This window comes from Pimephales promelas, chromosome 16 (genome assembly GCF_988280905.1).
Source record: "Pimephales promelas chromosome 16, fPimPro1.hap1.1, whole genome shotgun sequence".
Classification (NCBI taxonomy): Eukaryota; Metazoa; Chordata; class Actinopteri; order Cypriniformes; family Leuciscidae; genus Pimephales; species Pimephales promelas.
Window position 1 is genome coordinate 26,626,456 of NC_142784.1, and position 24,922 is coordinate 26,651,377.

The following is a 24,922-nucleotide window of genomic DNA, read 5'->3' on the forward strand; positions in this document are numbered from 1 at the left end:
TAGTCTCTGCTGAACCACTTGAATAATGAATGTCTAGTTTCAAACAGGGCAGCATCAGGTAATACTGATACCTGCTGTGAAACTAAATAACCAGGGTTCTACATAGAGCTGCTTTATTTGGCAATATAATAAAAGTTCAACAGCATGCACTCAGAATTTACAGGGAAGGACTTTTGCCACTTCTGGAAGATGAGGAACAGGCTAATATGTGATGTCAGCAACCTTGTAATGCAAATTAAATGCTATTTACCTTCTAAAGCTGTATATTAAAGAAGTAAACAATGCAAAAGTTATATTTTTGGTTGATTTATATGACAGGATTCAGTAGTTTGCAGAAGCTGCCGGCCGCTCCATGAAGTTAGATCCAGTTTGGTGGCTAAAGCTGTGATGGGCATCTTCCATATGGCCGAGGCTCTCAAACAGCTGCAGTGGAGGGCAGGAGTTTATTAGAACAGGTGTAATTGTATTTTTTATTTATTTATTTTTTTGCTGCCAACACCCTAAAAGATGCTTATCAGGTCTGAGAGTTCAGAAAAAAAGACTGAAGACAGTAATGTCATAGATGCAATCTGTTATTCTGTGTGAAAGTCAGTGACTAAATAAATAAGTCTGCCAGCCCAGTGCCCAGCCTCACACAGACCCAACACAAAGGAGTTTGAGGTGTTTGACAGCTCTCAAAGTCCCATATCAATTCGGAAAGGAAGAGCTGATTATCTGTGACAACAGATAAAAAGGATTTAGGGATATTTCTAAAGCTTAAATCCCATTTAAAGTTTTGTTTGGTTGGAAAGTTGGATTGAAATGCCATATTGTAAGAGAGACTATATTTTTATCTCATTTTTGCTTTTGTTTCCAGTGTCACTATCAGTCAAGTTTGTCGGAAGTGTTACTTTCAAACCCAATAGAGCATTGTAGGGATAGTTCACCCAAAAAAATGAAAATATGATTATACTCGCTCTCATGTTGTTCCAAACCCATAAAAGACTGTAATTGATACAGAAGTTTCGTTTTTGGGAGAACTAACCCTTTAACGCCCCTTGTCATGAAACCTGCGAGAAGCCATATAATATAATTTTTCAGTAATGTCACCACAGGCAATTTCTTTTCCAGTGAGTCTTTGGAAGTATTGAGTGTTACTTGTTAATTCAGTGGTTTATGATTTATCACACTTTTTTATTTTTTGGAAAATTTTGTTGAAAAAAAAAAATAGGAAGGAAAAAGGATTCAACACCTTTGTCTTATATTTTTTACCACATTGTCAAATTATCCTAAAATAATTATCCTGTTAAAATGTATTTATTTAAATAAAGCTAACAGCCCTAATACGTATTAATAAAAAAGAACAAAGAAACTCATTTATGAATTGAAGAATCAAAGATTTCCTAGTTTATTATGATAAACACCTTGCTATCATAGCATGAGATGGGATATTTGGTGGATGTCCAATGGGAAAAGCAGCTCTTCAGTATGTCATTGGATTTTAGATAGAACTAATAGCCTATTCAAGCATTCAAATCTTTGAACTGAATATACTGGTTCGTATTCATAACTTTTTAATTGTTTAAATGCCACTTGATTGTGTTGATTTTATATTGGTTTGCAAATGTATTCCTTATACCACTTTATCTTAACTGCTCTGCTCAATATATTGTTAGACTTAAGAGAGAAAATCTTGTATACACTACACTCTAAAAATGCTTGGTTATTTCAACCCAAATTTGGGTCAAATATGGACAAAGCCAAATGTTGGTTTAAAAATCTAATTTAAAAATGTACAGTTGAAAGTGAAAGTTGAAGTTGGGTTAAAATTTTGAATTATATTTTTAACCCAACATTTGGGTTTGTCCATATTTTACCCAATTTTGGGTTATAAACAACCCAGCATTGTTTAGAGTGAGATAAATGGCTCTGCATAAATTATTAGACAGCCATTAATATGCTGTATCAAAGCTGTAGTTTACATGTTTCTCAAAGGCATAAATCCTGTCAGAAAAGCTTAATCTCAGGTTTCGTGGGTATAACCATGTTTGCTCATGGATGGATGGATGTTGGCAGTAACAGTTTAAAATGGTGGATAAATGTGATCTCTCCACCCTGATGGCACAGCAGATCTCTCTTTGAATGTTAATCTGCCTTAATCCAGTGTTTTATTTTTTTTTTCTCCTCCCTCTGTTGTATCACAGTCTCTGTGAGCGCTGTAAAGCTGTGAGCCTGCAGGCAAACAGATGCAACACACACAGACAGATCGCTTTGTGCCTCAGTGGAGTGTTAACCCACATTTCAGACTATTGCAAAAGCAAACAAAACAAGGCCGACTCTCGATGAGTTACTTTTACAATTAAGTAATTAAGACCCCAAATATTCAGCTGAATATGTTTGGTTGCCAAAATGTCTGTTCTTGGGAGATGTAAAGTCACAATTTTTTATTAAACATGATGACCCATGATTGTTTTACATTTGCTGTTGTAGGATCTTCCTCTGATCATTACAATATTTGCAAAATGTTACTTACATTTTCCTTATCGAATGAAAGCATCTATTTCTGTTTTATTGTAATGTGTTTCTGAGCTGCGAAAACAATGTAATGGAGGGCCAATACTGGAATGATTTTGATTTCCTCTGTGGGGCGATAACAGAATAATGGACTTCGGCTGTTTTCATAAAAGTTTTCTCAGTTGACTGATTGATTGGTTGCCTTTAGTCATCGCTTGCATGTGGAGGGCGATAGAGTAAAGACGTTAGCTTGACACTGAAATGAGCTTCAGGGGTTTGAAATGAGAGCCTGGTAAATGAATACAATATTGAATGTGCCTGTCTTTTCTCTTCTAGTTTTATGTACCCTGTGGGAGGAGGTATTGGACCACCGCAAGGTAAGCTGCTGACATTTTGCCTGTATTTAATTTGCATCTTTCCACATTAGATCATTTTGTATTGGATGCGCTTCTCCAATACAACATCTTTTATAACATTTTAAATAGATTATTTTCAAAGGTTTTACATTTGTCGTAAAAATTGACATTTTTAAACTGTTATTTAATGGCAGGAATGATGCCCATGCAGCAGCAACAGCAGCAGGGCTTCCCCATGGTTCAGGTCATGCAGCCCAACATGCAAGGCATGATGGGAATGAATTTTGGAGCACAGATGCCTGGTGCCATGCCAATACAGGTATGTTCTGTTTCTAACAGACTTTTGAAATGTCTAAGACATGCTTTAACAATAAAAAAATGTGGACTTCAGAATCGTTAGATGTCCTAAATGTCTTTCTCTAGGGTGGGATGGCAATGGGAATGCAGACTCCCGGGATGCAGTTCATGGGTCAGCCTCAGTTCATGGGCATGAGGGGCCAGGGGCCACAGTTCCCTGTGGACATCCAGAAGCAGATGGCGGAGGAGCATCAGTAAGGCTTTACATATTCCCGCTGCCGGAAAGTTGTTTGCATGCCAGAACTCGCTTCTGATTAGTGTGTGTCCATAGAAAACGTCTGGAGCAGCAGCAGCGGATGCTGGAGGAGGATCGAAAGAGAAGACAGTTTGAGGAGCAGAAACAGAAACTGCGTCTACTGAGCAGCGTCAAACCCAAAGTGAGCGGGTCAACATGACATAAACAAATGATCATATTTACTTCCTAAATATTAGGCCTGTTGTGACTAGAGTAATATGCAATGATGGTAAAAACTTTAATTTAGCCTAGAAATCTAGACGCACCCTAGTGGCAGCAAAAATTATTTCGAAGCCAGTGTGGTCTAGCAACTCTCCATAGATGTTTTAGCTGGAAAAACCAAACTCTGGTCAGGCCAATCACATCGTTTATAGAGTCGGTGTGCAGGCTTAACATAATGACGACAGTCACAGAGTTGGGATGGTTCACTGTTATTTAAAAAGCAAAGAATGGCTGCTGCTGGTGAACAGCTATATCTTTCGATTTGGCTTTGACTGCTACTCTGGATGATTTGAACTTAAGCTTTTCTTTGAAAACGGAACAAAGAACAGCACTTGCGTCGTCATTTAAAAAAAAAGATGTGTTCGGAGTTTTGCCGACGATACGGTAAAAGTTTAATTTATCAACTTGCTCCGCTGGTGGGAAAACGCATGGGATTCAGCCGTCACCTTCCTCGTTGCTCTGATTGGTTGTAGCGCTATCCAATTGCGTGCAGAGAGAATTTGAAAGACAACCGTTTATCCCGCCCCTCGGATTGAGCCCTGTCAATGATGAGTTCCCAGACCTAATGTCTTGATGTAGGTCTGGCATGCCATGAATGATTGAATCTCACTATTTGTTCACAAACACTGCTGTGCTATTGTTTTTTTTTGTGCAAAAATACTGACAATAATGTGTTTAAAATGAACATAACTTAATATTAATAACTCTCGTTTGATGAAATGTTGTATAAAATCAATGTCAAATTTGCAGTTGTGTGGATCAACATTAAACGAAGGAATTCACACAAGGTATGTTTTTGTATCGAATAGAGTTTGAATCTTAAATCTATCTTTATGTACAGTTTGTGTCTATGTAGTAAGCGCTATATCCCTACTGTTACAAAAGTACATTGCCGAGAACAGCAGTATAGTGTGATTTGCCAAGGCAGCATAATCTGCACGCAACTTATCATATACACACTGCTTGTGTGAGTGCAGTCAGGTTTGACCGCAAAAGATGAGGTAATTTTGTCATCAGATGTCTTGTATTTACGGCATTTTACCTGCTAGAAACACATGCTCAGTTTTAATGTTATTTTAAATTGGGGTAGAATTAAATGAATAGCACTTTTTTGCGTATTAGGTTCAATCTGTCTGATTGAACCTAATCATGATTATTGTCCACTTTATATTCCAGTCATAAATTGGTATCCATTTAAGTTTTATGATGGACAATATAGCTGCAGGAGAAGTTGATTAAAATAATAATGAGTTATTATTGGTGCTATACCACTGTCTGTCTTACTCTATTCTTTTTCTTGTATATCAACTCCTCCAAATTTCTATTTTTGTACAGACTGGGGAGAAGAGTCGTGACGATGCCTTAGAGGCCATCAAAGGAAATCTGGATGGGTTCAGCAGGGATGCCAAGATGCATCCAACACCGTCTTCACAGTCTAAGAAACCAGGTACATCCAGTGACACGTTCCAGCTGCACGACCGCCTTCCGGCCATTTGCCTTTCATGCCCCTGCTCATGACGTCAACTCAGACATCTTTTGACAAAGCCAGAGTGGCCTTTCAAGAGCTAAAGGACATTACCAGGGACACACTGTTAAAGGGATAGTGCACCCAAAATAAAAATCCTGTCATCATTTACACAGGGCTGCCAACTCTCACGCGTTCAGCGTGAGACTCACGCAATTGACCCAATTCTCATGCTGAAGTGAAACCCGGTCGGTCAAATGCCTGAAAAATGAGTTTATCTGTTGACCTACCTGTTGAGCCACTCGTTATCGACTAGTTATACACCAAATTAGTTCAAATATCCTGTAATCTAGAGCGAGCGTGCACGCGAGACAGATATTGTGCAGAGAGGTAAGCATAGGCGTCGATTTCGGTGGGGACGTCATTTTGTACCCTCCACTTTTGGAAACACTGAGGCATGGATGTACCTAATACAAATAAAACATCTCCAGTTAACTAGCAGAGCATTAATTTAGTTCGCTCTTAAATAAGAGATCTAGTGCTATATATATATATATATATATATATATATATATATATTAGGGCTGTGCAAAAATTAATTGCGATTAATCGCATCCAATATAAAAGTCTGTGTTTACATAATATATTTGTGTGTGCTGTATATAATTATTTTGTATATATATGCATGTATATATTTAAGAATTATTTGCACTTAAATTATGTATATATATAAATACATAATCTATATTATATAAATATAAATATTTTATATATGAATAACACATTTTCTTAAATATATACATGCATGTGTGTGTATTCATATATACAAAATAATTATAGACGGCACACACAAATATATTATGTAAACACTGATTTTTATTTTCTATGCAAATGATGACAGAATTTTCATCCTTTAAAAGCATTTCTGCCCTCTCAACACAAACACACCACACCTTTTTCATTGAGCCAAACAGCTGTTTTCTTCCCAGCAGCCACCAGGTGGCTCTCCAGATTGGAGAGTGTTTGCTGTTTCCTCATCCTCCATATAACACATTCTCCACCTTCACACTCTTGCAGTTGGACCCCTCACACCTACAACTTAACATCACAATGTTTCTGGTTAACCGTGTTTTTGTAAATCTTTTAATCAGGGTCCAGAATTAACTTTTGGCCACCCCTGCAATTTGCAGGTGAATCGGAAAAAATAAATGGTCAAAAATATTTATCCCTGGCTAAAAAAATTCTGTTTCAATTATTTAATGTGAAGTTTGGGGTCAGTAAGATTTTTTTTAATGTTTTTTAATGTTTTTAAAGTGTCTTATTCTCAGGCTGCATTTATTTGATCAAAAATACAGTAAAACAGTAAAATTGTATAATACAATTTAAAGTAACTTTTATATATATATATATATATATATATATATATATATATATATATAAAAGTATAAACGTAATTTATTTCTGAGATGACAATGTCTTTACTGTCTCTTTCAAACAATTTAATGCATCCTTGCTGAATAAATGTATTATGTATTTTAAGAAAAATGTACTGATCCAAACTTCTGAATTTGTTTTATTTATTTATTTATTTATTTTTAGTAATTGCATGCATGTCATCAGTCAGGTCAGATTGTCGTTCTTAATACCTACAATAATAAAGTAACTTTTAATAACTCACCAAAGCCAACTTTGACGCTGATTTGGGATGAACGTTCACATCCAGTTTTATATTGTTAATGTGACATATTTTTGAGCGAAACAGGTCAGGATATTAAATGAAAAAATGTGGGCCGTAATTAATTGGATGGTGAGAAGTCAATGTTCCATAACAGAATGCAGTCAGAATGAGACTCTGCTAAAAGAATGCTCTTTTGTATAACATCATCCATCAGCATGGATGGCCTTAGTGATGTTAGCGGAAAAGAAAAGACGAGCATTTTCTTTGGAATAACATTCACCGGTGAATCATTCACAGCAAGACTAGAAATGAGTGTCAAGTAAATGAATAGGATCAATTTTCATTTTCATTTTGGACCCTGTCAGTAGTTGTTTATACATTTTTTCATTTTAGTACAACAATTCAATTTCCATTGACATTTGCATTAAAATGTTGAGTTTGCATTTAACAGCAGCACCACGCCTAATGAAATTCAGTACCTTCCTGTGGTTTGTAAAACTGTTTCTCTTTTTTTTTGTGTGGTCATAACTCATGATGTGTGTTGTCTGTCTCACTCTCTTGTTTGGTTTTTGCAGACTCATCGCCATCTCATACCTCTGTCACCTCTCATTCGCTTCCTCCTGCTTTCCCCGATGACGACGATGAGTTTAGTGACTTTGTGCAAGGCCCCGTTGATGCCTCCTCTTCTTTCCCCACTTCATCCCTCCCTCCGTCCTCCCCTTCACTAAGAGCCGCTCAAGTTAGCCAGCCATTAGAGTTGGGGCCTGGCCAGCATCCCCCTTCATCTCCCCTTCCTCACACTGTCCCTTCATCTCTCTCTGTCTCACCTGTCATCCAACACTCTTCTGTCATCTCCAGCTCCCAAACTGCATTCCAAGGTAACGCCCCTCTTACATTCGCTCTTTTTCATCATACCATCACTTGTTAAACCCAGGGGTCAGATGCCATAACTACACAACTTGAGGGCCGTTAACACAGAACGCTTTTTTCCAGTGTGCTACTTTTCCATAGTTTTTCTATGTAAACGCCTGATGGACGTGTATGACCATTATGCTCATGTATCGCATCTATTGCAGCATCTCACACATGAGCGCCGCGTTTTTAAGACGCCGTGTCACTTTTACACACAGAGCTACAATGTCAGTTCCAAAACAGTGGACCAATCAGAAGACTTTGGAGGCTGGGGAAGCGTTGCAACATTTTGTGTACTATACAACTGTTTTATTTGACTGCAACTAGCTTTAACTCTTGATGGTATTCCCTGTATTTAAATCTGCATCAGAGGATGGGGTGAACCAAAATGGATCTCGGTCCTGGCGTTGTCTGACACAACAGCTTGTGCAATTTATTTTCTTTTTTTCCCCGTGTAAAAAATAGTATCTTTCTATTGAGCTATTTTTGTTATTGCATCATCTTGAATCGCATCTTAAAACCCTGCTTTTTTAAAAACCATTCCTGAGAGCTGCATCTCACGTTTTTAGATGCAAAGACATGTTTCGTTTGAACCGCCCCTCAATGTTTGTTTCTCCGTTGTAGGCCATTTGAAAGTTTCGGGTCGATTGAAGTCTCTTATTCTCACCAAGACTGCACTTATTTAATCAAAAAAAGTGTCATGTCATATTGTGAAAAAATATTATTACAATTTAAATTTAATATCTTTTAAAATGTGTGTGAATGAGTTGTTCTTTTGACCTGGTGTTTTTCAGTGAGCTAGTTCATTCCGTTCTCAAACCAGTTTTAATATCGAACGATCATTCCACTTTCACAGCTCATGTCATGGGCTCAGAAAAAAAGTTGTGTACTGAAAATTGGGTTTGTATGCGCCAGCCAAGCAACTCTTATTGAAATGAATGTGAATGTTAACACATACCCTTCTCCAGTTCTTTAGGACCTTTTTGCCCATAAACGCTAGCTTGCTGTGTTTCTTGACTTAGAGTCAAAAGTCTGTCTGGGTTTCTGATTCAGATATGATGGTCACCATCTGTGAGATCTGCACAGTGATTCTGACTCAACCGTCACCTCCCTTCAGTTTTGTCAGGTTGCAGATGGTGTCCCATATGCTCTTATAATTTAAACTGGAGTAATATCAGAACCCCTGTGACAGCGCCCTGATAAGGCTAAGTGAAGCCTGCATGGAAGTGTGTGTTTGAGTATTAGTGGTTCAAAACAAGTAAAACTCTACTGACAGAATTTATGTCCTGAATGTCTGTTACCACAGAAAATAATTTAATTTGGACTAGAGCATATCACAGACTGTGGCTTAATATTTTGTGATATTAGCACAATATTAAAGGCATTTAACATTTGCCAGACAATTATATCATGCTTAAACATTTCTTGTTTCACCCCAATGAAGCTGTTTTCTCATTTACATTGGTTACTTACCTGGCTCGCTTAGATTTTTTATCAAGTGAAGTGAAGCGGTTTAGTCATAGTTGGACATTATCTGTTCCAAAACCCAGTTAGCTTTCTTGTTGTATGCTTTCTTAGGCAGCCTTATCCCTCTAATTGAACATATCTTGTATACGGTGACTTTGGATGGAACTGTCAGCGACTTCTTGTACATATGCAGTCATGATTGGTACTCATGGTTAAAATATAAGTTTCAACAGTTCAATATGGCCTCTGTTCCTAACTGATTCAGGCCCTTCTCTGGAGGAGAAGATGTTCTCATCATGCGATTTGACATCTGATAAGAAGGCCCAGGTTAGTTTTAAGCCACGACAGGCTCTGTCTGAGCTGAGTCCGAGAGCTCAGGTCACAGCCCAGTTTCACAGCAGTGCCAGATCCCGAAACTGGGCCCAAACCCAAGATGACTTCAATTCAGCCTTCATGACAGGGATGCCTCCTGAGCCTCTCGCCGCAGCTCAGTCGCCCCCTGTGGCAGACAGCCCGCCTGTCCAGCCCACTAATGTCAGCGGTGAGAAAACATCCAGTTTCAGTCCCATCTCTTTTCCGAGCTTCACGAAATTAACACCGCTTGCAGCTCGAGACTTCCTGCCCTGCCTCTGTTTGCTAATCATTATGAGATGTGCTTGGTTTTAAGGGGCTGATTTCTTATCTTGTTCTTGTTATGAAAGTCTTTTATTGAAATCTTAATGTGATTATACCGAACAGTTCTCAATGAATAGCTGAAGTAAGATGAAGGATTTGGTTACTTGGATGTCTATGGTAATGCTAAGCCAAGGCATTAAACTGGAGAAAATGCATTGGCCTTTGAAGACAATCTGCTCTTGAGCATGAAATATGTGCAAAGACTAATGGGAAAGTAGAATAAGATAAAGATTACTAAAGATGACTTAATGAAAATCTCAGCTGGATGAAGAAATCTTCTGAAAATCTTCTACACTTCTTTCTGTCCTGGAAATCTTACTAATGGTGCATGTAATTTAAAAAAAAAATTGTGCATGTGCGTGATTTAACTCGTATGCTGGCCTTCATCTCTTAGCTGGGTGCTATATGTATATGTAAATATTTTTCTCCACTTCTATGCATTTTTTTCCCCCTCTTCACTCTTCCTTATTTTGCAATTTACCTGTAATGATGATTCTAGATTTTTCAGGGTAACATGTAGGGTTGGGTATCGAGAATCGAGTATCGATTGGAACCGAGACTAACTTTTCGTTTTTCCCGGAATCGTTCAAAAGTTAAAATTTCGATTCTTAGTTTTGATATTCACAGTCCGCCGAACGGAAGAAGAAACCGCTGAACAACACCAACGAAGAAGCGTCTACCGGAAGTGTTGGTATAACCACGCGAGTCGAACATGAGTACCTTACGTCGGTGTGGCTTCACTTTTCCAAAAAATAACGAAATCTCGGCAAAATGCAAAATTTGTGACAAAAGGAGTATTTTTACAGAAGGAGTATTTCCTTCAGAAAGGCCGTTGGTTAGCAAGGTTAGCTAAACTTTTTTGACCCTGCCTCTTAAAAGAATCGGAATCGAGAATCGTTAGGAACCGGAATCGAAACAAGGAATCGGAATCGGAATCGTTCAAATTCAAACGATACCCAACCCTAGTTACATGTCTGTTTAATCCAGGGGTGTCCAGTCCTGCTCCTGGAGGGTCATCTTTTTGCAGAGTTTAGCTTCAAAAATCTTGCTGGTCATTTCTGGTAATCCTGAATACTTTGATTAGTCTGTTTGATTAGTCCTACCCTTGGTAGGAAGGTGGCCCTCCAGGTTTAGGATTGGATACTCCTCCTGGTTTGGTCTGTCAGCTGAGCTGAGCCCACTAGTTTCATTAAGGGAGGCATGTAGGATGTTTCACTACTGATGATGCTTAGTTGGTGACTTAATGGCTGTAACCTCATTGTTCTTAATGGCTGTAGCCTCTCAAAATAGGCCTCATCTGTTTGCGTAATATATATTTCACCATAGGACAGTTTTAGCATAGTGTACACATTGGCAATGCCTATAATGAGATGAGTGTCAATGCTAGTACAAAGCAAATTCTTTGTATGTTTTGTCAATCTGTTTGTCCTGCAAACTCACCAGCTCTCGGCTCAAGACAACTAAACTGACAGCAGAATCAGTGGGAGTATTTAGTGTATCTGTGCATGGTGTCAATAGTAAATCCGCACTGGGCTTTGCCGACAGCAGGCATCGGGGACGTCTGACTGTGCAATAATCACGGGATATATGCTTGATCAATCACTCTTAGCTTAATAGTCCAAAAACAACATCTCACTGTCTCCATGTCCATCACAAACAGGCGTAGGCGTCTACCCCCAACAAGACCTGCAACCCATGGTGCCAGCCTGGTTGTACAATGACTCGCTCATCCCAGGTATAAACTCTTGATATCTTTGGCTTTTGTGTCATTTTGTGGTTTTCCAAGATAAGTTTTATATCCAATGTCTAATTGCAAATGGTTGCTGTTCACAGAGTTGTTCAAGAAGGTCCTTGACTTCACCATGACACCAGCAGGCATTGACACAGCCAAACTCTACCCAATTCTGATCTCATCGGGTCTGCCACGAGAAGCACTTGGACAGATCTGGGCCTTGGCCAACCGAACCACACCTGGCAAGCTGACCAAGGAAGAGCTGTACACCGTGCTGGCTTTGATTGGAGTCGCCCAGGTAAAAACATTAGTCTGAGAAAGTCCAAAATTTCCAAAAATGGAATATGTTCATACTCTGTTAGGTGGATCTTAAGGCCAGAGGTTTGGGGTTCTCCATATCTTCTCTTGCTACCCTTGGCAGCAGTCCCCTGAATAGATACTGTAGCTCTTTCAGCAACCTAAGGGACCCTTTCAATATGAATGCATTAGTTATGCAAATTTAAAAGCTCAATACTCTTCCAGAGTCCCTGTTTTGAAAAGCAATAAAAAAGGAAAAGCTCTGGAGGATGCCAGCAATGGCATTGAAAATGGAAGTTGACTTTAATGAATATTTTAGGCAAACAAATCAGACGGCCTCTTGGCAGAGGAAGAAATAGACATCTGGATGGAGAAGGAGGTCTATTGTCTGACAGCCCTGCTTTTCAATTCTGTCTCCCTGATGAAAGACGTGCTGTAAATTCACCATTCCTGTACGAGGCTTATTAAAGCGCTCTTGTCTAATAGCTCACTAAATCATTGTTATGTGTAGGAAGAAAATCAGCTTTAATTGAGTATCTTATGTTTATAGCAGTGCCTCATACCTCAGCTTAATGACTGTTGGCAATCAGCCTTTATCAGTCGGCACTCAAAGATCTGTGCTACTTATCATTGACGAGATCAACGCTTCTTTTTATAGTTATTTGGCTTACAGGGGTGGTATGGAACCTTTAACTCCTATCCTGGAGGGCCAGTGTTCTGCAGGCTTGACTACCAATCCTAAATTTATCCCACTTGTCAGTAATTTTAAATAATTATGAAACACTTGAACCAGTTAATTAAGGTTGTTTGGATTGGGACAAAAATCTTATGTCAGACTGTTTGATATAGATCCTAGCCTAAACTTTGATCCTATCATTTTGTTGACCGCTTGTAGGAGCAGTTACACTACATAAAATTCTTGACTCTACCAGAAATTCATCAGGGTCTTAAAAAGTCTCTCTGTCACTCTTAAGCCCAAAGTTACTTCAGTTTTTGTGTACGCTAGGGTATGCGTACAGTGCACGTAGTGTAAGTTCGACCAAGTCGTCTTTTCTAGGTGCTTTCCTTCCTTCCTTCGACTATTAAACATACTCTATTGGACTGTAATTTTTAGGAAATACTGCTAAAAAAATGCTTTTATTCAGAAACATGTGTACATTGAATATTTCAGAATGCATCACCCAAATGTATTTGAGATTTTCTATCTTATGTCAAGTTTAAATGTTTTATTGAGATTTTCTGGATTGGGATATTGACCTTGTGTTTGCCACGTAAATAGCCTTGAATGCTAACATTGCGTTAAAAGTATAATAAACAAACAAACAACTGACCTGATGTGACCTGATGTACAAAATTGTGGCCAAATAATATATAACGTGAACCTGGTTTAATCTGCTTTGAATGACTTTGAATTGGTTATATATTATGGTTGTATTCTCCAGAGTGGTCTTACAGTCATGAGTTTGGACATCCTGGGTCAGTTCCCCTCCCCGCCTGTGCCCAATCTACCCGCCATGGCTATGGCTATTAATGCTGTCCTGCCTCAGCACCAGCAGCCTATCATGACCCAGCCACCCGTGTCCATGGCCATGCCTGTCACTGCGCCACCTGTCATGGGAATGACCCCTAACCCGGCTGCACAACCACCAGCCACTTTTATCACCAACTTCCCTCCAGTTCAGGTTAACATTAGACACTTTATTACATACAGTATACTAACTGTGTGCTGTTATCACAAAACTGATTGATTGTTTCGTTGGCTTACTTCAGGCTACCAAGCCTGATGACGATGATTTCCAGGACTTCCAGGAAGCCCCCAAAGCTGGAGATGACTCATTCACAGATTTCCAAGGAGAGACAGGGGGAGCGTTCCCCAGCATGAAATCATCATCCCAGAGCTGGTACGATCGCCGCTTTTCGTCAAGCTGAGTTGTGGCATATTTTTGCATGCCTCTTTTATACATAATGCAAACAGCTTGGAGAAATGCATCGTAAAAACAGCATCCTGTCGTTCTCTTTAGTAGTTTTTCTGATATTGTTTTTATGCTCTGTTGATTCTTCCAGAGTCTGGTTGCTCATCTGGAGCATGGAATCACGCTCTGCTTTGTAATAGCTTGTAATAACCTGCCTGGCGCAACAATTAAACCATGCTTTCTTTTTTTTAATGAACCCATTTCAATGGACAGCTAATAATCTCATCCCATTTTATTTCTCTTCACATCTGCATGATTTTATGCTCCCAGGGAAAAGACGGGGAAAGGCAATTATGGAAAGCAGGGATTGAGAGGTTGGAAAGTGTATTGGCTGAGTGCGGCGGCCTTTACCGGTCGATCAGCCTCACTAAGCACAAAAGATCCGTTGTTTTAGTAGAACTTGAGCTGAAAGTACATACTTTAATGACCATAGAAAATTAGCTTGGTGTTACTAAATTTGAAATACAATACATTTAAAAATAAATATATTTAGCTTTAACTGTTTTCAACATCGATTTGGTGTTCAAGAAACATTCCTTATTATCATATTAAAATGATTTCTGAAGGATAATGTGACTGAAGAAGACTGGAAGTGCAGTTCCTTAAAAAAATATATTTTAAAAATCTTACCAACCCCAAACTTTTGAACGGAAATATACATGCTTTTTAGTTGAGACATACTATCACTGAATTGTCTAATCAGACATGCATTAATAGCACAAACTCTCTGCATTTATGTGTACACATTAAGCTAAATCTATTATTTTAAATTGAGAACTCCTTTCTCAAAATCTAATCGATATAGTGTATCTGTCAAATTTTTTTTTTATTTGGGACACTAAATCCCTGTATAAATCCTTGTAAAAGCACATTGATCTTTTTTTTTGACTCGTGTATGTTTTGTCTACTTCATACAGTGTTCCTGCCATGCTCACTCCAGTGTCAGGATCTTCATCCTCCTCCTCCTCTGATAAATATGCAGTGTTCAAACAGCTGTCAGTGGAGCAGCCTGCAGAGCCCACAGCCCCTGTCTCAGGTAACACACACACAAACACACACAGCTCTATACACCTCATTAGCCCTTTGAGGACGGCAGATCTCTCAAAAGACTGCCGTCATATCAGTTTAACTTTAAAGACAGATTCTCTCGTCTAAATGCATTTGAGATAAGACTTTGAATTACTGTGTGGCTTACAGACGTGTTTTGCATACATTTTATCCTGCTATTTATCACCATCACCACCTTTCAGCTCCTGCTATATACAAAGCACACTTTACTGCCTCTACACATTGGCATTGTTCACTGTGTTTCTATTTTGTTCTAGATTCAGGGGACAAATACAGTGTTTTCAGAGAGCTTGAGAAGCCTTCAGACAGAAAACCAGCTGGTAAGCAGATGCATGTTTGACAGCATTGTATACAACACAGATCTGCATTCACAAAATTATTTTTAAAACAATTTCACCAGCCTACAGTGTGTTTAGTTTCATGAAGGGCTCCATACACTGATGTAGGCATGTGTGCGTGTCCCTGTCTCACTAGAGCAGAATCCAGTGAGGACAGCTCTGAGAGAGCCAGTAAGTCAATGGTTGCAGTGATCCCTTTTTCCAAAACTCCCATTCTGTTCTGAACTCTCTCTGCCTTTGATTCACTGCTAAAATGGAAAAGTTTGTCATTCACTTCTAGTGGTCACTCAAAATGGGCTTTCACTGGCCCATATTGAGAGGGCATGGTAGCAAATAGGGCTGGGTAATAAATATCGATTTCTCGATATTAAATCGATTCTCATTTTTACGAACCGATATCGATTCTTAAATCTCAAGAATCGATTAGTCATCCTGTTTCATTTGAATGAATGGAACATTGTATCGTGGCTGCGCGCATCCAAAAAATCGCATTAATCTTTGTCCTTTGTTACTATTGATATGAAATAAAGTCTCAAATTTCAAATTACGTCCATTTTCTTTAGAAATTCAAAAAACATAAATAACGTTTTGGCGCTGTGGCGTGAGATCGCTCTGGCGCAGCTCAAGAGAAGCAGCAGCGCTGATCTCTCTTCCGGCTTAATAATACCGGTCACAGCGCAAAATAAACATGAATGAGCATCTGAAAGTGTGTTAAAAGATAGAGTACAGCTTATCGAAATCTGTATCATGTCACATTGATTCACTCAATCAGCGTTTCAACCATGGAAAGACGTCAGTTAAACAGCTTATCAATTTCATTTATTGTCATATTTACCTCAGAAAAACCACATCAACTTGTTAGTCAGCTAGAAAAAGTACATACTTTTTTTTTTAAATTTTGCTAAATATATACACCATATTACACATTATAATCTTAATGTTCTTCAATATTTAATGCATATTTGAATAAATCTGGCAAGTTTTTATGACACCATTTAAATGTTTATATTTCATATAATCTTCTTATTATAAAAATAAATAAGTGTAATTTAAGTGTTTGTATAGCTACAAAACAGTTCATTATTACCTTCATATTAGGCTAATGAAGCCTAGTAGGCTGCAACTAGAATCCCATAGTTTACAGCATTAGTTAAGAGATTTGATTTCCTTGAGAAAATTTGCCATTTATTGTAACTGATATCCAAAATCAATATTGAATCGAATCGAATTGCAAGCTTGTGAATCGAAATCGAATCGGAATTTTTTGTCAATACCCAGCCCTAGTAGCAAATGACTGATATAATGCCAGTATTTGATAAAATGTAATATAGTGACTGCAAACGTGTTAATGAGCAGTCCTGCAGTATGCTGATATATTTACATGCTGCAATGGACATGATATGGCAAAATCTCTCTAGATTGCTTATCTTGATCGGCCAAGCGGGCAATCTCAAAATGGCCAAATGTCTCCGATTGGTCTGCTTTTATCAATTCATTTCAAATGAAATGAGAATGGATTGTGGTTGCACCTGAGTGTGTTTGTTTTTTGGTGGTGTTAATGTGCTGACTGAAAAATGCTGTTACAGTATATGTGATCTATTCCATCAGGTTGATTTCTGTCTTCACAGTAAAAGTCGTTTCATTGTGCCACCTTTTTTCATTTCATTCCAGCAGTCAAATGCAGCTTGTTAAGCATCGCTAATCCGTTTTTCTCCTTTTAGGCCTGTGAAATGAGACTTTGAGCGACTTGTAGGCAAACTCTGTTTTTGTGCCGTGCCACGTCTTTGTCCTTTGTTTTGGTGTGAAATGCATTTTGCCATGCTCTTCAATTGTTTTCTCTTTGTTTTTCCGCAGGGGAGGGATTTGCTGATTTCAAGTCTGTCAGTGCCGACGATGGCTTTACAGACTTTAAAACGGCCGACGCCGTCTCTCCACTAGACCCACCAGACCAGGCCAAGTTCCAGCCAACTTTTCCTCCTCCTTTCACTTCTTCTCAATCTCTGTCTCATTCGCAGCCATCCTCTCTGGCTCAACCTAGAAATCTTCTCAACATGGCAGACCTGGATCTCTTCACGACAATGGCTCCTCCTGCTCCCACTTCCACTGCTGACTCCAAACTCAATCTGTTCCCTTCAGCACCTCCATCTCTAGTATTGCCGAAACCTCCCAGTGTAGTGGGTGACGACTTTGGCGATTTTGCCCTTTTTGGCTCCTCATCATCCTCCGAAGTAGCTCCTGCCACCTCTGTAGCAGGTAGAGGAGCCGGGACAGTGGTTCAGGACGACTTTGCGGACTTCATGGCATTCGGGAGCTCAAGAGATCAGAAAAGTGAGCCCGACTCTGGAGACTGTGGCGGCGAGAGCCAGGCAGAGCCGTCCCAGCAGCGGCAACAAATTGGCGGCGACAAGTATGACGTCTTCAAGCAGCTTTCACTTGAAGGTGGCCTGGCCTACGACGATAACAAAGAAAGTGGCGGGGGCTCCTTCTCGTCGCTCAAGAGTGACAATGACGACTTTGCGGATTTCCAGTCCTCCAAATTCTGTACGGCGCTGGGCGCGTCTGACAAGAGCCTGGTGGACAAAGTGGCCGCCTTCAAGCAGGCCAAAGAGGACTCTGCCTCTGTGAAGTCCCTGGACCTCCCGTCCATCGGGGGCAGTAGCGTGGGGAAGGAGGACTCAGAGGATACACTCTCAGTACAACTAGACATGAAGTTATCAGACATGGGCGGAGACCTGAAGCACGTGATGTCTGATAGCTCCCTAGATCTCCCTGGTTTGTCGTCGCATCAACCCCCAGCTGCAGGTGAGGAATTAGTACGCTTGCTCTGGTGAAGTCTGGCCCACTCTTTCTTTCGCCACTTCGCCATTTCATACATGCTCAGGCCTCTCAAAGGCTGAACAACCGCCCTATCAGAACACTGTATGTGTGTTCAGTGCGCCTGAGTTAGTTACATATCAAAACTTGCTACATCATAACATGCCGTCATTCCCATCGAAGTTAAATACATTTGCAGTTTAATCATGCACAATTGTAAACCTACACTACAGTATTGATTGTTGTTTATATTTATGTATGTATTTATTTATTTATTTAATTTAGCTTAAGTATTATTAATTTTTTACCAGTCAAACCTTGTGCTTGTGAATTTGAATCTCATAAGATTAGTATTATTGCTAACAGCACAATAACTGGTTTTGTCAACTCCTAGTGTTATCAGGTGATCAGGCTGTTAAGAAAGCACATTTATATACAGAATTTAATTCGAATAGCTCGTGACTTGGTTTTCTCTCCTGTCGTCCGTCTGTTCGTGTTGTCATTGTCGCCATCTCTCATTAGTTACCCAGTTCCCCTTGCTTTGATTGTCATTGTATCCAAATCACAAACCCAAAGCAGCATGTAATCATGAAGGGTGCACACAATTTTAATTTCTCACATTTTTAGGACTGATTGCCCACTTATTTTTGCAACTGATAAAATCAGATCCATTTGTTCAGTTGCCATGGTAATATCTACATCAGTTGCCATAGTGATATCTGCATCAGTTGCTGTAGTTATGACTTACTGTAAAGCAATGACGAGAATGAGAATAGCTGGGACGGTAATGTGGGAAGAAAAGATTTTGGACAGGAAATGTGGAATTTTGCTTCATGTCCATTCTTTACATCTGGACATGCTGAACTCTGTGAGATGCAACACAGAGGTATTATGATAATGTATAATACATGAATTTGAAGGCATTAGTGCATTTTCTACAGTATGCTTTGTCTGAAATCATACTGAAACTAAAATAGTGAATACCGCACACTGTAGTTTGGGGGAAAATAATTTTATTGAAAAATAGACATTTAAAAAAAAAGTGATTTCTGACACGGGCATTATTGCACATTGTGTTTTTGACACTATGTACTTTTCCAAAAATTCATAAAGATATTTTTTTTATTTGATCCAACAATTAATTTCCAAAAATGTTATCCGATTTCATATGTAGTTTGGATTAGATTAGTAAATATCGGATTTCATGCTTTTCAGACAAATTAAACTGATTGGAGTGGGATGTAACAAAAAAGGACTTTTGCCACAAAGCCAAACTGTATAATGTTCACATTTGACTTTATAATGTTCACATTCAAATCTTTGATTAGATGATTATGAGAGATTATTGCACAAGATGGCAATATTCATTTAAATTCTGCAAACACAAGACGTCTGGCTTTACATTCGTTAAGATTTTTGACTCCGAGCCATTTTGTGCTCATCAGAATTTCAAATAGAATATATAAACTGCCAGATTAATATGCTAATGATGCTGAAGCCATTTTTTTCATTGCAGGCAACTAGGTCTTAGCATGAAAAATGAGCTTAACATTTCTCTGCTTAATCTGATTCACAATTCCACTTTCCTATCAAACCATATCACAACCTTTCTTGGTTATAAAGAACAGGTGTTATAGTTTATTAAATATCATTCTGGACACACTTGTTTTGCATGCAACCGTTCATCCGTTCATGTGATCCCTGTTTGCATGTGCATGGAGAAACTTTGATGCCGTGCCTCAGTGCATACATAAGCAAAAATGACAAAGCACTACTTTAACACGAGTCATATCACACAAGCATGAACTGGCTGCCCTGTACTTGAGCTGCATACCTCAGGCATCTCATACTAGTCCATGCTGAGAAATGGGAGTGCACATTGGGGCGCCAAGTTGGTGAGGTTTTCCCTTAGAGGCCTCGGTGACTGCCAGGAGCTCTTGACACTTTTTCCTAATGTCAGTCAGTCATTCAGCATTTATTTACACTCATTCTCTGCATGAAATGCATCCCTCAAATGTGTGCTTGTGTTCCCTTGATCATTCATCATCATTATGTATCAGGGTGAGAACACAGTCACAGTATTTCATTCAGTTCAGTTCAGTCATATCAGCCCTCGTGTGCACAGACTGGTTGGAGTTGAGGAAGCACAGTAGAAAGAGTTCCCATACACTTGTGTGGTCTCACCAGAGCCAACAACCATACCTGAAAATAATAGACTGCTTCTACATCTAGTCAGAATTTCTATAATTACACGTTTCTTGCTAGTAATTACCAGTTTTTGACTGGAATCCATTTACATTTATGTCAAACTTATTTGAATTGGAAACGTAATGAAAGCTCTGACTTCTCCGTTTTGACTCTTGTACCTTCACGTAAAAGCAACTAAAACATTCAATATTTGAAGGTGAGCTTTTCAACTCATAATTACGCTAATTTCAACATGACATGAATGTAGCAATAGACATTAGCCAGAGTAGATATATTTAGTAGCCGTATTTAGACTTGAGCAAAACAAGGCCGTGAGGGATGAAAGTAGTTTGTTCAATATGTTGTATTCTGTAAAGGTTTTAGGTCACGTTTAATTTTAGTGAATTTCTAGAGATCATATATTGATATTTTTCAGTCTATATTGGATATTTAATTCTCGTTTTTTTCCTGTTTTACAGTAGATTACCTTTTCCATCATGTAATGCTAAAACGTAAAATTGGAGAACATTTTACAAGAAAATACTATTTCAGTCGTAAAAATTTCACCTTTTAATACATTTTTTTTTACTTTGAAAATTAATTGGGAAATTTATAAGCAATTTTTTTTAGTGCACTTGATATTTTAAAACTAAATTCACTTATAGTATTTTAAACAACTGATTGTAGTGTTTACAGTTTATTTAGGCAAGATAATAAATAATTTTGATCAGCCATTTAGCATTTTTGGCTATGAAAAAATCTAATGCCAGTATCGACAAGAATTTTAGCATTGTGCATCACTATTTTCACAACCCATTGTTTAAGACATTTTGTTCCTCTCAATTTTCACTCTCTTATCCGCTGAATGTTAAGCAACCACATATATGTTAAGAATATAACATACTGAATGAACTCATTTTCGCTTACGTCGTGTTAAACTTGCCTTTCACTCCGACTGAGGTCTGTAGGAATCCCTTTTGCCTTATCTAAACGAATTCTGTCATCATTACCTAAACCCTGTCAAACACTGTTGATTTTAGTTACATCTTATACAAATGCTTCTAGCTCGGTTACTGGACACCTCTAGAGCCCAAGCATAAATATTGTAGCATGTTTCGAGTGTTGGGTTTCCTAACACTTGCCCTACGCCCTTGGATGTGTAGCTAACCACCGTAGGCTATCTCTTTTCCAGGCCAGAGCGCTTCTCGTGGTCTTTCCATGAGAAGGTGACTTTACTTCAGGTTTGTTGCGGTACGTGCGGCTCTCGTAGACCACTCTGAAGGTGGAACTCTTTCTAACTTTGCTTTTCCATGCTTCAGTATACGTGCCAGCCTTCAATTTGTGAAATTGACAAGTATATACATGCAGTAAACAATTAGTAGGATTAGTCAGTTTTTCTGGCATACTAACAAAATAGGTTGTTTTTATCAAGAATGGAAATGTATACATGCAAATTTAATAGTGTATTTTTATTACAGGAAAATAAGCTCTTATTTATTTTGAATATAGATAGACTTGATTAATACTCCTGGTTGTGTTGCATAAATGCCAGAAAGCATATTATTTGTATTTATGAGGAGAACACTGCTTGCCGTGATATGAAATTGTTACCTTTTTGACTTGTGTGGGTCAAAAATAGCTCCTACTGAGATGTACAGGATGGCGAGAGAAAAAGGGTACTGTCTCTTTTTGTCGTTCTTTACCTGTCACTCGATCCAATAAATGCTCTTATAGGCTGGATTTATCTGGTTTCTTTTAACCCTTTGAGCACCTAGTTGCGATTTAATAATTCTGATTGATAGAATTTAATCATTTTGTAGTGTATGTAGGCTACACATCTAAATCAAAGAACTACAGTAGTAGTGGATCAACAAGGTTTTGCTAATGCATTTGCTTATTACAGCTAGATATATGCATCATTTTATAATCTAATTAATCATTTTACAATAGTTGACTAATTAAAAAGGAGCCTTTAAGCTTTGTCACTTGCAGGGTACATTGTGAGGGTCCACATTCACATGAATGAAGGGGAATCAAAGGTGTTAAATCAGTGTGATTGGTTACAAACTACAATGCTTAATAGTAGTAGACCCAATTTGAACTTTGTAATTGACACATTAATCAGGGCAGACCTAAGCGGATTCTCAATTATTCTTTTGATTTAATTGTGCAGCCTTAGTTTGAAGTTTCGATGAGTTGTTGTGGGTGGTGGCTTGCCAATTTATCACAAAATTTAATAATGAGTCTCTGTAAATGCTTTCAGGTTCTCAAAGGGTTTTAATAAGCTGCATAGCATCACCTTGATCTTTGCTTAAATGTTCTGTATCACCTTCCCTTATTTCTGGTTGCTTTTTCCTTTTATAGTCTGACTACAGTGTGTCTTTGACCAATGGGAACTAATCTAATCTTAATCTGTGAATGTGCCTTCTCAATGCTGGGTTCTGCATCTGGATTTGGGATTTTCTGTCTTGTTTTTGTTTCCTTCTCACTTCTGCTTTTTCTGACTTTGCATGCCCTTGTATTCTTATAATGCAAAAAAAACAAACACTTTTTAATTGTTAGTTTGGCAAGACTATTGTAACAAGATCTTTCATGGAATTTTGTGACCTCTTTCTCTTTCTCTCTCTGCCAATGTTGTCGTAATAAATATGAACAATGGTACAGCAGACATGCGTGCCGTCTTGATTTCTCTCTCCATCCTTCAAACTTGCCACCCAAAGCAGATTTAGGCATCAGAATTATCACACTGCACCAGCTTCTTGTCAATTTCACAAATTGATTGAGTATGTGAACAGTCGTGCCCCGCTCAACTGTGAGGTAATTAGGTATTGTCATGCATACGTGATTGTTTTTTTCTAGAGCTGCCAATCAATTATAAATTTCAGTATTTTAGTAGAATTTATTCATTTTAATCAACATTATGCTCTCAATATGAAGCCAGTTCCTGCTTATTTATCTGCATTTGAAATAAGTGTGTGCGGTGGCTTCAAAGTGCACAGCACAATACAGCTTTGCAGTTCTTTCAGTCTGTCAGTGTCTGGATGATTGTATTGTATTGTGAATGATTGCACATCACTACACTGAAAATGGCAAAAAACATCTCTTGGTGAGTCAGTCTAGTTGCGATTAAAAAAAAAAGAAGTCAAAACTGATTCATTTTATAAAAATGAAAGGTGCAGAATGACTGACATGGCTATTTTGACCTTCAAAATGAAGTTTTACTTCTAGTAACAAATCTGAAAAGCATTTGTCAATCCTCATATGCAGATGTCACTCACCCCAATCTAGTGAATAAGAAGTTGAGTGTATCTTCCTCGGCTCAGAATGACTTCTGGGTGTAGATAAGGACTCAGGAATCATTAGAGTGGCTTTGTGTGCCAGAAGTCTCTAGTTAATGAACCAGGGCTTCATCGATATCAGGAATAATTTATCATGACCAGGATGAGCACTTGAGACCATCCTGAATCCGTAACCAATAGACAAAATGACACTTTCATTTGTCAACAAAACACATGTAGGGGTTGACCGTGGTGATGATTTAACTTGCACCTGGGTGCCCAGTTAGAAAGACCCCTAAGGCTTAATGATATGTACGCTATATCTTTATTAAAGATATTACAAACTTTATTACAAATTTTGATTTTATCATTTAAAAAAAAAATGCAATTTTAACTTGAAACAAATTTAGATAAAGGGGAGAGATTTAAAGACTTTGCCCGACTTACTTTTAAGCTTTCTTCTTTTATAAAGAAAGTTGAGGGTTCAACACAAGTTGAATTTGTATTGAAAGCATCAGTGTCATCACCACACAAAATAATAACTCATTCGTCAGTGTGTAAAAAATACTATAATGTGCACTATAAAGCCATTTTAGTGAAAGTCTGTAAAGCAAAAGGTTGCACAAAAAAAAAGTGAAATGCATGTTTCAGAAATATACCTCCAAAACTTACACAAGCATTAACGTGAGTGTTATAAAGCCACTTGTTCTAATCCAGTCTTTCAGCTGCTGACCATGGAAAGCTGGTAAACATGGTAAGTTTCACAAATGTGGATATCAAAAAGGGACTTTAGATCAGTGGTTCTCAACCTTTTAGACTTAAAGGTCCCCTGATATTGGCTATTTTTTGGTATTTTCTTCAAAGCTTGTTTTGTTGTTTGGTCTTGTTTTCAAACTATGAGTGTTGATATATTTAATCATCTATGAGTTTTCAATTGAAGGCAACTGTTATTTAGTTTTAGAGTAACTAATTTTTTTTTTAATTTTTTATTTATTTATTTATGTTCTAATAGAAATGTTTATATCTTGTTTTTTAGCATTTCAATTTAGTTTTTATTTTTTTATTTTAATAATAATTTATTCATTTAATACATTTCAGTCATCTTGAGACCCCTATTGGCCCCAGAACCACTGGTGTATTTTACCAGCCTAGAACGGTAGTCCCACCACTAAATGGGCAATTTAGACAACTTTACAGCCTAAATACGCATTTTTGTATGGCCTTGCTTCATATACTTTTGAAAGTGTATTACCACTATAAATGCTGCTTTAATTAAATGCAGTCAGTAAAACTATACTTTTATTGAACCCAGAACATCCTATTCTACAATTATACTACAACATGAAAGTACTTAATGCTAAACTGTACTATAGCT

At 38.1% G+C, this 24,922-nt stretch overlaps 1 protein-coding gene across 7 annotated transcripts in view; it reads left to right on the top strand.

Annotated features, from left to right (window-relative positions):
- synrg (synergin, gamma) overlaps positions 1-24,922 on the top strand; it is a 48,890-nt gene that overhangs the window by 1,727 nt on the left and 22,241 nt on the right. For 3 of the 7 annotated variants that reach the window (XM_039670443.2, XM_039670445.2, XM_039670444.2), the window contains exons 2-15: positions 2,830-2,870; positions 3,044-3,168; positions 3,273-3,400; positions 3,478-3,583; positions 4,999-5,110; positions 7,382-7,684; positions 9,451-9,726; positions 11,521-11,595; positions 11,694-11,890; positions 13,332-13,571; positions 13,660-13,790; positions 14,780-14,898; positions 15,188-15,250; positions 17,123-18,070. In XM_039670443.2, coding sequence (XP_039526377.2) covers positions 2,830-2,870; positions 3,044-3,168; positions 3,273-3,400; positions 3,478-3,583; positions 4,999-5,110; positions 7,382-7,684; positions 9,451-9,726; positions 11,521-11,595; positions 11,694-11,890; positions 13,332-13,571; positions 13,660-13,790; positions 14,780-14,898; positions 15,188-15,250; positions 17,123-18,070 — 2,864 coding nt within the window. The remainder of the gene's footprint in view (positions 1-2,829; positions 2,871-3,043; positions 3,169-3,272; positions 3,401-3,477; positions 3,584-4,998; positions 5,111-7,381; positions 7,685-9,450; positions 9,727-11,520; positions 11,596-11,693; positions 11,891-13,331; positions 13,572-13,659; positions 13,791-14,779; positions 14,899-15,187; positions 15,251-17,122; positions 18,071-24,922) is intronic. The other 4 variants (XM_039670449.2, XM_039670450.2, XM_039670446.2 and 1 more) reach the window with 3 other exon arrangements.